Here is a 16,481-nt window from a genome sequence, read left to right on the forward strand (position 1 = left end):
CACCCTGACTGCCTGCCTGACTGGTTTCTTCCTTTCTCCTCTCTCATCATCTATGATTTCTTTCATAAGTGTTTTGTAGTTGTCCTTATAGAAGTCTTTCACTTCCTTGGTTAAATGTATTTCTAGGTATCTTACTTTGTGTGTGTTTGTGGCTATTGTAAATGGAATTGGGTTCTTGATTTTGTTCTCAGCTACAGTGTTGTTGGTGTATAGAGATGCAACTGATTTTTTTGTGCTTTAATTTTGTATCCTGAAACTTTACTGAAGTTGCTTATCAGATTGGTGAGTCTTTTGGAGTAATGTTTAGGTTTTCTAGGTGTAAGATCATGTCATCAGTGAACAGAAATAATATGACTTCTTCCTTTCCAATTTGGATACCTTTTGTTAATTTTTCTTGCCTGATTGCTCTGGCTAGGACTTCTACTACTATGTTGAATAGCAGTGGTGAGAGAAGACATCTTTGTCATATTATGCAGCCATAGAAAAGAATGAAATCATGTCCTTTGCAGCAACATGCATGGATCCTAAGTGACATAACTCAGATACAGAAAATCAAATACCACATATTCTCACTTATAAGCAGGACCTAAACAATGGGCATACATGAGCATAGAGACGGAAATAACAGACACTGGAGACTCCAAAAGCAGGGAGACAAGAATTGAAAAACTACCTATAGGGTACAATGTTCACTATTTGGATGACCAGTTCACTAGAAGCCCAAAGTTCAACATTATGCAATATACCCATGTGACAAACCTGCACATGTACCCCCTGAATCTAAAGTTAAAAAAATACAAAGATAGTACATCTATCTCTCAGTCTCTGTGGGAAGGTAGGGGCCTGACTTTCAAAAGTGTCCCTTTTGTTTTTATTTATTTATCTATTTTTTAATTATACTTTAAGTTTTAGGGTACATGTGCACAATGTGCAGGTTTGTTACATATGTATACATGTATCATGTTGGTGTACTGCACCCATTAACTCGTCATTTAACATTAGGTATATCTCCTAATGCTATCCTTCCCACCCCCACCCCACAACATGCCCCGGTGTGTGATGTTCCCCTTCCTGTGTCCATGTGTTCTCATTGTTCAATTCCCACCTATGAGTGAGAACATGCGGTGTTTGGTTTTTTGTCTTTGTGATAGTTTGCTGAGAATGATGGTTTCCAGCTTCACCCATGTCCCTACAAAGGACATGAACTCATCATTTTTTATGGCTGCATAGTATTCCATGGTGTATATGTGCCACATTTTCTTGATCTAGTCTATCATTGTTGGACATTTGGGTTGGTTCCAAGTCTTTGCTATTGTGAATAGTGCCGCAGTAAACATACGTGTGCATGTGTCTTTATAGCAGCATGATTTGTAATCCTTTGGGTATATACCCAGTAATGGGATGGCTGGGTCAAATGGTATTTCTAGTTCTAGATCCCTGAGGAATCGCCACACTGACTTCCACAGTGGTTAAACTAGTTTACAGTCCCACCAACAGTGTAAGAGTGTTCCTATTTCTCCACATCCTCTCCAGCACCTGTTGTTTCCTGACTTTTTAATGATTGCCATTCTAACTGGTGTGAGATGGTATCTCATTGTGGTTTTGATTTGCATTTCTCTGATGGCCAGTGATGATGAGCATTTTTTCATGTGTCTTTTGGCTGCATAAATGTCTTCTTTTGAGAAGTGTCTGTTCATATCCTTTGCCCACTTTTTGATGGGGTTGTTTGTTTTTTTCTTGTAAATTTGTTTGAGTTCATTGTAGATTCTGGATATTAGCCCTTTGTCAGATGAGTAGGTTGCAAAAATGTTCTCCCATTCTGTAGGTTGCCTGTTCACTCTGATGGTAGTTTCTTTTGCTGTGCAGAAGCTCTTTAGTTTAATTAGACCCCATTTGTCAATTTTGTCTTTTGTTGCCATTGCTTTTGGTGTTTTAGACATGAAGTCCTTGCCCATGCCTATGTCCTGAATGGTATTGCCTAGGTTTTCTTCTGGGGTTTTTATGGTTTTAGGTCTAACATTTAAGTCTTTAATCCATCTTGAATTAATTTTTGTATAAGGTGTAAGGAAGAGATCCAGTTTCAGCTTTCTACATATGGCTAGCCAGTTTTCCCAGCACCATTTATTAAATAGGGAATCCTTTCCCCACTTCTTGTTTTTGTTAGGTTTGTCAAAGATCAGATAGTTGTAGATACGCGTCATTATTTCTGAGGGCTCTGTTCTGTTCCATTGGTCTATATCTCTGTTTTGGTAGCAGTACCATGCTGTTTTGGTTACTGTAGCCTTGTAGTATAGTTTGAAGTCAGGTAGCGTGATGCCTCCAGCTTTGTTCTTTTGGCTTAGGATTGACTTGGCGATGTGGGCTCTTTTTTGGTTCCATATGAACTTTAAAGTAGTTTTTTCCAATTCTGTGCAGAAAGTCACTGGTAGCTTGATGGGGATAGCATTGAATCTATAAATTACCTTGGGCAGTATGGCCATTTTCACGATATTGATTCTTCCTACCCATGAGCATGGAAGGTTCTTCCATTTGTTTGTGTCCTCTTTTATTTCATTGAGCAGTGGTTTGTAGCTCTCCTTGAAGAGGTCCTTCACATCCCTTGTAAGTTGGATTCCTAGGTATTTTATTCTCTTTGAAGCAATTGTGAATGGGAGTTCACTCATGATTTGGCTCTCTGTTTGTCTGTTATTGGTGTATAGGAATGCTTGTGATTTTTGCACATTGATTTTGTATCCTGAGACTTTGCTGAAGTTGCCTATGGAAAGCAAACACAGATGGCCTAATCACATTGACCAACCTCCCTGCTAACACCCTCCAGTAGTTTTCTACTAGCTCACCCCAGCTCTTAAAAGTCCTCCTGCCTTTTGATTCAGCAGAGTTGAGTTTACTCTGTCTCCCCTATTACAGTAATCTTGACTCCTACGGCAATCATGTTAAATAAAGTCTTCCTTGCCTGTTCAACTCTGTGCAGGGCAATTTTTCTTTGACAGTTCACTGAGTTAACAGATGCATGAAAACTAAATCCTAAGCTGGCAGTAGATAAAATAGAGGAAACAATCTGATCAACACCAAAAAATCCTCAAAAGGCCCAGAAACCGGCATCCTTTGGTGCCTCTCGACTTGAGAGTGAAAGGGAAATAAGCTAAGAAGAAAGAGACGATAGCTATTTCAGAAGAATTTGGATCCCTAATTTCCCCCTTTTCACTGCACACTGCTCAAATATTGTCCCTCTCCTATCCCAACAGAAGTTGGGAGATTTACTTTCTGAATAAGTTTGGGTCTTGGGGTGGCCATATACGGCTAAGATTAGTGAATTATATCAAAAATAAGAGAATTACATAACAACATATGCATACCAAATGCTGAATGCTGAAATGCACAGCCCTTTATCTGCATTAAGCTGCCAAGCCTCCACCTTAAATACAGACTATTAAAAGAATTTTCTTGGAGTTTGGCTAGCCCAAGAGAAAAGAACTAAAGATACTGATATTGAGGGGTTTCCTCCCCAAATTGTGCTTCCCAGCCAGATCACCCTGTGGTGAAACTCAAAGAAGACAGCTCCATCTACAAGCACAGAGCTTCCCATCAGTTTCCACAAATGTTATTTGGTTATGGCATATATCAGCAAAGTCCATGAATCTGAAGTGCACAGCTCAATAATTTTTTCATATGTATACACCAATGTAAACACCCCACAGATCAATATACATAACACTTCCATAAAGCCAGAACATTCCCTCTTGCCCCTTCTGAGGCACTGTCCTCTCAGAGGTAATTGCTTTGTGATTCATATCACTATAAGATTAGTTTTGCCTGTTTTTGAAGTTCAGGTAAAAGGAATTACACTGCAAAACTCTTGTATTTGGCTTCTTTAGCTCAACATTACATCTGTCAGACTCAATCATGTTTGTTGCATATACCAGAAGTTTGTTCTTTTTATTGCTGTGTAATATTTTATTATACAAATAACCCATAGTTTATTCATTTCTCTGTTGAATAATGGTGGGCAAATGGATTGCTTCCAATATTTTGGCTATTATGAGTAAAGCTGACAGAAATATGCTCAAACATTTTGTGGGACATTTCGCTTAGAGTGTACACCTAGAATAGCAGTAATATTTCTGGGCAATAGAGTAAGTAATATTTAGCTTTCGTAGATGTAGACAAACTGTTTTCCAAAATATTTATATAAATGCACACTCTCATCCAAATCATTGAGAGTTCCAGTTGCCCCGTATTTTCAACAGAACTAGTAGTTTCAGTCTTCTTTCCCAACATTTTATTAGAAAATTTTAAAAACACACAGCAAAGTTGAAAGAATTTTACAGTAAACATTCCTATACCGCCCACCTAGATTTAACCTTTAAAACTTTATTATACTTGCTTCCACACATCCATTTATTCATCCTTCATTCTACTTTATTTTAAAATCAACTTTATTGGGCTATTATTTACATAAAATGTACCTATTTTAGGTGCACATTTTAAGAAGTTTTGACAACTTTATATACCTGTGCAAACTACCACAGTCAAGATACGAACTTCACTCCAAGTCCCATGCAGCCAGCCATCTGAATTCTGTCATTGTAGATTAAGTTTGCTTTTCCCAGAGTCAAATTAATAGAATCTTACAGTATGCACACTTATGTCTGGTTTCTTTGGCTCAACAAAGTGTCTGAGATTTATCCATGTTGTGGTGTACGTCAGTAACTTATGTTTTCATTACCCAGTAGTATTCTATTGTATACCACAATTTGTTTATGCCTTTTATAGCTGATGAGCATTTTGGCTATAACTATTTCTGATCATTATGAATAATTGAGCTATAAATACCCATGTACAAACTTTTGGGTGGACATATTTCATGTGATAACTGTATGTTCAGTATTGCAAAAAAATTCATTTTCCAAAGCAGTTGTGCCACTTTACATTTCTACCAGCACTATATGGGGATTCCGTTGCTCATATTTTTGTTATTGTTTAGACAGGGTCTTGTTTTGTCACCCAGGCTGGAGTGCAGTGGTGCAATGATCTCAGCTTACTGCAGCCTCGACCTTCTGGGCTCAAGCAACCTTCCCAACTCAATCTCCCAAGTAGCTGGGACCATAGGCATGTGCTACCACGCCCAGCTAATTTTTGTATTTTTTGTAGAGATGGGGTTTTGCCATGTTGCCCAGGCTGGTCTTGAACTCCTGTGCTCAAGTGGTCTGCCTGTCTCAGCCTCCCAAAGTGCTGAGATTAGAGGCGTGAGCCACTGTGCCTGGCCCAGATGCTCATATTCTTGTTAGCACTTGGTATTGCCAGTCTTTTTATTTTAGGAGGTAAACTGTAATATTACACTGTAGTTTTAATTTGCATTGTTCTGATGACTGATGATGTTGAGTACCTGGAAACTTGCTGTTGGAACCCAGTCGTCATGTTGTGAGAAGGCCTAGACTACAGGGAGAGGCCATGGGAAGGTATTCTAGTTGACTGTCCCAGCTAACTTCCTACCCATAAGGTCTAACACTCAACATCAACAACCAGATATCTGATTAAACAAGAGAAAAGATGGTTCAGTCTCCATCCTCTTAGCCGTCAAGGAGACATCACATGGAGTAGAGATGAGGTATCCAAACCAGTTCTGCCCAAACTGAAAGTGAGTAAAATAAATGCAGTTGTTATTTAAAGCCACTAAGTTTTGGAGTGGTTTGTTACACAACCACAGGTAACTGGTACCGATTTTGGTTATCATAATCATAATTTTCTTTTTTCAACTTTTGTTAGCTTCATAAAATGAGGTGGCAGCTATTTCCTTTTTGTTTACCTTCTGTAGAATTTGTGTAAGATTAAACGGAATCTTTCTACAATGTATGCATAGATTAAAACATTACATTGTAGCTCATAAATATATAAAGTTGTCAGTTAAAAATAATGAATGAATTAAAATTTTACTTAGATTAAAATTTTTTTAAATTTAATTTTTTTAAATGATGAGGGAATTAAACAGTGAAACCATCTAACCTTGAATTTTTCTTTGTGGTTAGTTGTTGATATTGATTTCGTTAATAGATATAGGAATATTCAGCTTTCTGTCTCAAATTACAATATCTGCACTAGGTTTTAAAAGCTCTATTTTCCAAGAATTTTGTTATCAAATTTGTTAGTAAACATATTTTTCAAAATAGCCTCTTTTTTCTTTTTTTTCTTTTTTTTTTTTTTTGAGATGGAGTTTCGCTCTTGTTGCCCAGGCTGGAGTGCAATGGCACGATCTCAGCTCACCGCAACCTCCGCCTCCCAGGTTCAAGTGATTCTTCTGCCTCACCCTCCCTAGTAGCTGGGATTACAGGCATGCGCCACTACGCCTGGCTAATTTTGTATTTTTAGTAAAGACAGGGTTTCTCCATGTTAGTCAGACTGGTCTCGAACTCCTGACCTCAGGGATCTGCCCTCCTCAGCCTCCCAAAGCAAAATATCCTCTTCTTATCCTTGTGATGCCTGTGAAACCTGTAGGGACAACCTTGTTTTCTCTTTCTTTTCTCTTGATCCGTCTGGCTAGGGGTTAATCAATTTTGTTGATTTTCTTCAAAAGGCCAACTTTGGCTTTGTTAGTTTTCTCTAGTGTTTGTTTTTTATTTCATTGTTTTTATTTCTTTCTTTTTACTTTCTTAGGGTTTACTTTGCTTCTTTTCTTCTAGCTTTTAAATTTAGAACGTTGTTATTAACTGTAGACCTTTTTTCCTTAATTCAAGCACTTAAAGCAATAAATTTCCCTCTAAGCACAACTTTAGCTGCATTTCCAACATTTTGGTGTTACATTTTTAATATAATTCATCTCAAAATATTTTCTAATGTACCTTAAATTTATTCTTTGACTCATAGACTTTCTATTTGTATTGCTTAATTTTCAAATATCTTGATTTTTAAATTTATTGGTGTTATTGATTTATAATTTAATTTCATCTTAGTTGGATATAATATTATGTATGATTACAATCCTTTTAATTTATTAACATTTATTTTATGGCCCTCTGTATGGTTTTTGTTGGTGAGTTGACCATATGATTTGAAAGAATGTGCATTTTATAAGTGGTTGTTTATGGTATTCCATAAGTATCAATTAGGTAAAGAAAGTATTATTCAAATATTTTATATATTTATTAATCATTCTATCTACTTGTTCTACCAGCTTTTGGGAAAAAATGTTAAAATATCTAGATATAATTGTGTAATTTCCCATTTCTCCCTTTAATTCTTTTAATTTTTGATGCATGTATTTTGAAACTCTTTCATAAGATGCAACCACATTTATTTTTATATCTTCAGGATGAGTCGACCATATTATTATTATGAAACATCTTCCTTTATCTCTGGTAATACTCTTTATCTTGAAGTCTATATTGTCTAATTTTAACATAGTCACTCCAGCTTTCTTATACTTAGTATTTTTGTGTTATTTCTTACCACTGTGTGAAAAATCACTCTGAAAAACTAACGCTGAACATATGCAGAAACTGGGACCCCAGAATTCTACTTCTATATTCAACCAAAATATGTATGTATACTCTCCAAAGTCATGTACTAGAATGTTTATGTCACTACTATTTGTAAAATACCAGACTGGAAATTATCTAAATACCTATGAATAATATTAATATAATAGATGAATTGTGGTATATTTATCAGTGGAGAATTAGCAGCAAAAGAATGAAAGAAACATAGCTCTGTGCTTCCTGCCCTCCTCCCTGTCCTGAGAATTGGGAGTGTCTATTATAGTTATTCCATGTCTATATCACCATTATGTTAGGCACATGTGTGTTGGGGGGTGGAGAAACTTGTCGCTTACATTCTCAGGTCTTCAGATTGAGAGGAACCGTACACAGGGAACTGCATCTGAGAAAACTCATTTTTACCTGGACCTCATTTAGATAATAAGATCGTGGACATTAACATGATGTGGCAAAGGGATGAGATTCTCAGGCTCTTGGGAGGGGCTGAGTCTATTTTGAATGTGGGAGGAAAGTAAATAATTTGTGGCAAGTGTGCAGGCTGTGGCAAATTAAAGAGGACCAACAATTTTTTGCCACTCTTCCTATTGAGAGACAGAGCTTAATTTTCTTCCCTTAGTGACTTGTTTGACCAGTAGAAGGCAGTAAAAGTGGGATTTTTCATAGGCTAGTTTGGGAAGCTTATGAAGTAAAGCAGCTTCCGCCTTGGTCTCTTAGAACGTTTGCTCGCACGGTGCTTGCTTTCAGAACCTGCTGCCTTGCTGTGAGCTGTCCAAGTGATGACCACCTATAGGTGTTCAGACCTAACAAACAAACGGAGAATGCAGGATTTATTTCAAAAAATGCTACGGATACAACTAGGCTATTTGTTAAAAAATTAAAAGTAAAAGCAGATCCTCTTCTCTCACTTTACCACAATATAAATGGCAGGTAAATTAGAGATTTAAATGTAGTACTTAGAATTTAGAAGAAATAACTACATGAAATTTTCTTCATTTATGCATGGAAAGGACTTTTGTGTGTAAGAATAATGGAAAAATAACACAAAGCAAAATATCTGTCAAGTTTGAAAACAAAAATTATTTTAAACTTATTTTTTAGTGGACAAATAATAATTGTACATATTCGGGGGGTACATAGTGATGTTTTGATACATATATAGTGATCAGATCATGGTAATTAGGATATCCATCATCTCGAACATTTATCATTTCTTTCTGTTGGGAATGCTCAGTATCCTCCTTCTAGCTACTTGAAACTATATAATGTATTATTGTTAACTATAGTCATCCTACAGTGGTATAGAACACTAGAACTTATCCTGTTATTAGCTGTAATCAAAAATAATTTTTTTAAAAAGAATATTAATAAAGAATAAGCAGTGAGCCACATAAAAAAATAATAATTTTAAAACTACATAATGGAATGACTAGTAAAGAAAAAAAGTACCCATAATAAAATACTTTACTTTGTTTTATTGTCTTTGATAACCATTTAAAAAGGCATGAACACCCCAGCGAAAAGGGCAAATATATTAACAGGACATTCTGAGGTTAAAAATCAGATGAAACAACCGTTCAATCTTACTAGTAACAAAGGAAATGCAAGTTTTAAAAACAATTTGATTGTTTTATTGTATTTGTTATATACTGTTTATTTTATTTGTATAAACTTAGAGGATACAAGTGAAGTTTTGTTACCTGTAAATATTGCATAGTGGTGAACTCTGGGCTTTTAGTGTAACTATCACCAGAATATGGTACATTGTACTCATTAAGCAATTTCTCATCCCTCAGCCCCTTCCCACCTTCCCATCCTCCTGAGTCTCCAATGTCTATTATTCCACTTCTATGCCCAGCTTGATTTCATATTTTATGGCTGAGTAGTAGTTCAGTGTGTGTGTGTGTGTGTGTGTGTGTACATACACACTACATTTTCTTTATCCAGTCATTCGTTGATGAACACTTAGTTTGATTCCATATCTTTGCTATTGTGGATAGTGCTACAATAAACATACAGGTGCAGGTATCTTTTTGATATAGCAATTTCTTTTCCTTTGAGTATATACCTAGTAGTGAAATTGCTGGATCAAATGATAGTTCTATTCTCAGTTCTTTGAGAAATCATACTGTTTTCCATAGAGGCTGTATTAATTTACATTCCTACCAATATTGTGTAAGTATTCAATTTTCTCTGTATCCCCACCAACATCTATTATTTTTTGACTTTTACAATAGCCATTCTGACTGGTGCAAGATGATATCTCATTGTGGTTTTAATTTTCATTTCTCTGATGGTTAGTGATGTTGAGCATTTTTCTCATATGCTTATTAACCATTTGTATGTTTTGTTTTGCTCAAAACAGAAGTGTACAAATTTATTTAATACAAGTTTTACATGATACAGAGCCTTAAGGAAATGAAGATCCAAGGATGCAGTTAGAGTTTGAACACTTACATACTGAATTAGATGAGGAAGAGTAAATTGTGAAAATGTGACAAGGCAAAGGGGTTTGGGCTGGGGTAGTTAATTGGGTGGAATTGACTAGAAAGATAAGGATTAGTCTAACAAGGTTTCTTTATATACATTTCCCTTAATCTCAAGTTCTGTCCTTGATAATAAAAATGATAGTTTCCTCTAGTACAGGGAGGAAATTTTCCACAAGGAAATGTCATCTCTTGTTTTTAAGAAACAGAAAACAGGCCAGAGCAATCTTCTTGCACCTGCTGTTTTTCAAGTGCCTTCAACTCAAAATAGTCATTATGCCAAAGTGACTCATTAGGAGATGGTTATATGTTTTCTTTTGAAAAATGTCTGTTCATATCCTTTGTCCAATTTTTTTAAATTTTTATATATATATATTTTTTATTATACTTTAAGTTCTAGGGTACATGTGCACAACGTGCAGGTTTGTTACATATGTATGCATGTGCCATGTTGGTGTGCTGCACCCATTAACCGGTCATTTACATTAGGTATATCTCCTAATGCTATCCCTCCCCCCTCCCCTCTACCCCCACCCCACAACAGGCCCCGGTGTGTGATGTTCCCCTTCCTGTGTTGTTTTTTTTTTTTTATTGTTGTTGTTGTTGAGCTGTTTGACTTCCTTGTAGATTCTGAACATTAGTCTTCTGTCAGATGCATAGTTGGCAAATATTTTCTCCCATTCTTCAGGTGGTTTGTTTACTCTGTTGATTATTTCTTTTGCTGTGCAGAAGCTTTTTGGTTTAATTTAGTTCCATTTGTCTATTTCTGTCTTTGTTGCCTGTGCTTTTGAGGTGTTAGCCATGAATTATTTGCTTAGATCAATGTTGATATGATTTGGATGTTTGCCCTCTCCAAACCTCATGTTGAAGTGAGATCCCCAATGTTGGATGTGGGGCCTAGTGAGAGATGTTTGGGTCATGAGGGCGGATCCCTCATGAATGGCTTAGTGCTCTCCCCACAGTAATGAGTCCATGTGAAAGCTGGTTGTTTAAGACAGCATGGCATCCCTCTTGTTACCTCTCTTGCCATATGATATGCTGGCTCCCCTTCACCTTCCACCATGATTGGAAGCTTCTTGAGGCCTCACTGGAAGCAGATGCTGGCACTATCCTTTGTGTACAGCCTGCAGAACCATGGGCCAAATAAACCTCTTTTCCTTATAAATTACCCACCCTCAGATTTTCCTTTGTAGCAATGCAGATGGACTCACACAAATGTCTAGGGGAGTTTTTCCTCAGTTTTCTTCTAGGATTTGTATAGTTTCAGGTCTTACAGTTAAGTCTTTAATCCATCTTGAGTTAATTTTTGTATACGGTGAGAAATATGGGTCCAGTTTCATTCTTCCGCATATAGCAATCCAATTTTCCTAGAACTGTTTGTTGAATAGGGTGTCTTTTCCCCACTGTATGTTTTTGTTAACTTTGTCAAATATCAGTTGGCTGTAAGTATGTGGCTTTATTTCCAGGTTCTCTATTCTTTCCATTGATCTATGTGTCTGTTTTTATACTAGTACCATGTTGTTTTGGTTACTATAACTTTTTAGTATAATTTGAAGTTGGTGATGTAATGCCTTTAGCTTTGTTCTTTTTGCTTAGGATTTCTTTGGCTATTTGTGATCTTTTTTGGTTCCATATGAATTTTAGGATTTTTTTCTAATTCTTTGAAAAATGGTGTTGGTATTTTGATAGGAATTGCATTGAATCTATAGATTGCTTTGGGCAGCATGGTAATTTTAACAATATTGATTCTTCCAATCCATGATCATGGGATGTTTTTCCATTTATTCGTGTCATCTAAAATTTCTTTCTTCAGTGTTTTGTAGTTTTTCTTGTAGACGTTTTTTACCTCCTTGGTTACATATAATCCTAGGTATCATCAGAGACTACTATAAACAACTATGAATTCACAAATGAGAAAACCTTGAGGAAATGGATAAATTCTTGAAATATAAAATCTCCCAAGATTGTGCCAGGAACAAGTAGAAATGCTAAATAAACCAATACTGAGTAGTGAGATTGAATCATACAATCTCCCAACAACAACAACAAAAAGCCCAGGATCAGTTTAATTCACAGCTGAATTTCACCAAACATACAAAGAAGAACTGGTACCAGTCTTCCTGAAACTCTTCCAAAAAATCAATGAGGAAAGAATCCTCCCTAATTCATTCTACAAAGCAAGTATCACCTGGATATCAAAGCTAGACAAGGACACACAAAAAAAGAAAACTACAGACCAATATTTGTGGTGACAATAGATGCAAAAATTCTCCATAAAATACTAGCAAACTGAATCCAACAGCACATCAAAAAGATAATACACCATGATCAAGTGGGTTTTTTTTTTGAGGAATACAAGGATAGTGAAATATATACAAATCAATAAATGTGATTCACCATATAAACAGAATTTAAAATAAAAACCTTATAATCATCTCAGTAGATATAGAAAAAGCAACTGATAAAATTCCATATCCCTTCATGATAAAATTCCATATCCCTTCATGATAAAAATGCTCAACAAACTAGGCCTAGAAGGAATATACCTAAATATAATAAAAGCCATATGTGACAAACCCATAGCCAGCATAATACTGAATGGGGGGAAGCTGACCGCATTCCCCCTAAGAACTAGAGAAAGACAAAGATGACCACTTTCATCACTCCTATTCAACATGATACTGGAAGTCTTAACTGGAAGTCCTTAACCAGAACAATCAGGGGGAAAAAAAAAAGACATCCAAACTGGAAAAAGGAAGTCAAAGTATCTTTGTTTGCTGATGATATGATCTAATACCTAGAATACCTTAAAGATTCCTCCAAAAGACTCCTAGATTTGATAAATGAATTGAGTAAAGTTTCATGATGCAAAATTAATGTACAAAAATCAGTAGCATTTCTACACACTAATAACAATCAAGCTGAGAACCAAATCAAGACCTCAATCCCATTTACAATAGCTACAAAAATTTTGATTATTTTAGACCTATGAAATTGCTTATGATTGAAACCAACAATGATACTAGAACAAAGCATAGTGGATAATAGCATGTACTCCAGAGTCATTACAGACCTAGGTGGGGATTCCACCCTCTCCACTTAATAGAATTAATTAAAATACAGTAGATATGAGTAGCTTTTTTTGAGCAGCTGCTTTGTATGAGGCACTATGGCTGGTGTGCTTTATTTAGGTTGCCTCATTAATTGAGTTTTGGAGTTTTTGAGGGTATTGTTTCCATTAGGATTATTCTCTTTAAGGAAATCGCCAGCAGAAATAGTTGTGTTTTAGTTTATACTCCTGATTTCTTCTTCAATGCAGTTTTACCTAGGACATGGGACAAGTGCTGACTTGCCTAACGCATATAGGCAGGAGTTCCCAGGTGACCTGCTAGTCAGGCTGAAGTACACTGCATTGCCAGCAAGAGGCCTCAGAATCACATTCCCGAGACCCACATTTGAGATCTTAACCCCTGGGAAAGAGAGGTCCTCAGCTCCCCTAGGATCCAGCCAGAGTTGGCTGGAGAACAGGCTGCACAATGACACTGAGGTCGACCTTAACGAGCACATTGGGAGATGGTGTTCTAGGAGCCTTTATAACCTTAAGAGATATCCCTGTCTTCTTATGCCTGGGGAAGCTGAAATCGAGCCATACACTTCAGGTATTTCTAATAAACTCTAGACTCAATAGACCCCGACTTTATTGCCTCTGAGTCAGAAAGGTCTCAGAGTTTTTTATTATGAATTATCCATCCAAGGAAGAGAATTGGAGAATTTGAAGATGCCTAAAACTGATCCATAATCTGACAGGTGAGGATTTGGAAAGGGTAGGACACATACACACACACACACATACACACACTCTCTCTCTCACACACACACACACACACACACACATATACACCTTCCTTCCCAGTCCGATGACCAGGTGACCAGGCAAAAGTTTCCTGGGAAAGTGCTGAGTCTCTGCCTAAGGTCAGAAGCTTCTCTATGAACCAAAGAACAAATGGAGGACTAAAATAGTTACAAAACTTCTAAGGCCAAACTTCTGCAAGATCAATATGAAATGGTTTCTCCTACCAGCTCGCTAGGGCAGCAAAAAAACAGACTGGTTATTTTCAAACCAAAAAGTCAGGGCGATACCTTTCACCTTCCCTCCCTCTGGTTAAAAGTAAATATTAGATAAATGTAGTACAAATGTAGGGGTGAAGGCACAGGTGAACTAAAATATCAGTTCCAAGAGCAGATAGAGATGCATAGCAGCAAAAAAGGGAAGAGGACAGGGATAAAGGAGAGGAAGTGATGGAAGGGAGAGAGTGGCTCCCTGTCCTATTTGTGTGCATGTGTGTGGGAGGGAACATCCTAACAGTGGATGGGGGAGTACGACACCAGACACCTACTGCCCTCAACTCACATATCCTTTGCCGCTAGTTAGGAAAGAGTACAGGACTGGTTTGAATGGGTGAGGTCAAATTCTCGGCACTGAAAGGCAAGTGGGGAGGAAGCTATCTTGTCTTAAACGTCAATTTCAGCCCCCACAAAGAGGGCTTGAGAGTGTGAGAGTGTGTGTGTGTGTGTGTGTGTGTGTGTGTGTGTGTGTGTGTGTTGGAGGAGGGGTAGGAGTTTGATGGAGATCATGCATCTTCTTTCCAATTGACAATAACAAATGGCTTTTCTAATCTTGCCATCAAGCTATTCTCAATTCTCACTTCCTCTAAATAGCCCATGCCAATTTCTCTGGTCAAACAAATCTCTTTTCTTTGGATTCTGCTATAGCATACAAAGCACAATTGAGATTTGAATGGATATTATCTTAACTGTTCTCTAAATGTCTCTTGGGTATTTCCTTGTATTCCCAATGAGATTCAGAGATTCTTATTGGCAAAGACCATTTATTTTTCTTTTCTTTTTTTCTCCCAGCACAGTTCTGGCCACACAGATGCATATCTATAAATTGATCTAATAAATAAATACTGACACATGGAAGGTTTTTATCTGCGCAGATCACACGAACTACAAGGGATGGGAAAACCAGGCAGAGTGAACCAAACCACTGTTTCAGACTTCCTCCTTCTAGGACACTCTGAGCGGCCAGAGGAGCAGCCTCTTCTGTTTGGCATCTTCCTTGGCATGTACCTGGTCACCATGGTGGGGAACCTGCTCATTATCCTGGCCATCAGCTCTGACCCACACCTCCATACTCCCGTGTACTTCTTTCTGGCCAACCTGTCATTAACTGATGCCTGTTTCACTTCTGCCTCGATCCCCAAAATGCTGGCCAACATTCATACCCAGAGTCAGATCATCTCCTATTCTGGGTGTCTTGCACAGCTATATTTCCTCCTTATGTTTGGTGGCCTTGACAACTGCCTGCTGGCTGTGATGGCATATGACTGCTATGTGGCCATCTGCCAACCACTCCATTACAGCACATCTATGAGTCCCCAGCTCTGTGCACTAATGCTGGGTGTGTGCTGGGTGCTAACCAACTGTCCTGCCCTGATGCACACACTGTTGCTGACCCGCGTGGCTTTCTGTGCCCAGAAAGCCATCCCCCATTTCTACTGTGATCCCAGTACTCTCCTGAAGCTTGCCTGCCCAGATACCCATGTAAACGAGCTGATGATCATCACCATGGGCTTGCTGTTCCTCACTGTTCCCCTCCTGCTGATCGTCTTCTCCTATGTCCGCATTTTCTGGTCTGTGTTTGGCATCTCATCTCCTGGAGGGAGATGGAAGGCCTTCTCTACCTGTGGTTCTCATCTCACGGTGGTTCTGCTATTCTATGGGTCTCTTATGGGTGTGTATTTACTTCCTCCATCAACTTACTCTACAGAGATGGAAAGTAGGGCTGCTGTTCTCTATATGGTGATTATTCCCATGCTAAACCCATTCATTTATAGCTTGAGGAACAGAGACATGAAGGAGGCTTTGGGTAAACTTTTTGGCAGTGGAAAAACATTCTTTTTATGATTAGACATCTAGACGGTGATGTCTAATCTTGATCAACCCCTCCCTGTCTTCCATCACTTCAGTAATTCTACTACTGTCATGTTGATATTAGGGGAAGGTTATCCGTTGACTCTGAGTTAGGGATGTTAAAAAAAAAAAAAAGAGTGTTTCATTCTTTTATTAGGCTGTGGAATGAGATGTTCTGTCTCAGCCTCTTTCCTGACCCCAGTGAGGCAACCATTACTAACAGCAAAACTACTATTCCTCCTCACATCTCTAAAACCAGCATATTAGCCATAGTGAACAAGGCATTTGTTATGAGGCTCTGGAGCCGAGCAGTTCTACCCCAGCAAGGCAGGCATGGGATGAGCTGAAGGAAGGAGAATAGAAACATTTATTGACTATCCACAATGTTCCTCATTATTCCTTACATCAGTTACTTTAGGTAGAATTGTGAAAACTGTGAATTAGGATGCTAAATAACTTAACAAGTCAATTTATGCCAGTATCGACTCCCTTTCTATTTTGCCACTTTGTGAGGATCATGACAAGGAAGGTG

At 37.6% G+C, this 16,481-nt stretch overlaps 2 protein-coding genes across 2 annotated transcripts in view; both read left to right on the plus strand.

Annotated features, from left to right (window-relative positions):
* LOC101135678 (olfactory receptor 1J2) overlaps nt 1-16,481 on the plus strand; it is a 142,581-nt gene that overhangs the window by 75,593 nt on the left and 50,507 nt on the right. The gene's annotated exons all lie outside the window — the stretch shown is intronic.
* OR1N2 (olfactory receptor family 1 subfamily N member 2) lies at nt 14,893-15,995 on the plus strand. Its single transcript, XM_004048560.5, has one exon. It carries the CDS (start codon nt 14,951-14,953, stop codon nt 15,941-15,943), a length of 993 nt encoding a protein of 330 aa, XP_004048608.5. The 5' UTR covers nt 14,893-14,950; the 3' UTR covers nt 15,944-15,995.

The sequence above is a fragment of the Gorilla gorilla genome, chromosome 13 (genome assembly GCF_029281585.2).
Source record: "Gorilla gorilla gorilla isolate KB3781 chromosome 13, NHGRI_mGorGor1-v2.1_pri, whole genome shotgun sequence".
Lineage (NCBI taxonomy): Eukaryota > Metazoa > Chordata > Mammalia > Primates > Hominidae > Gorilla > Gorilla gorilla.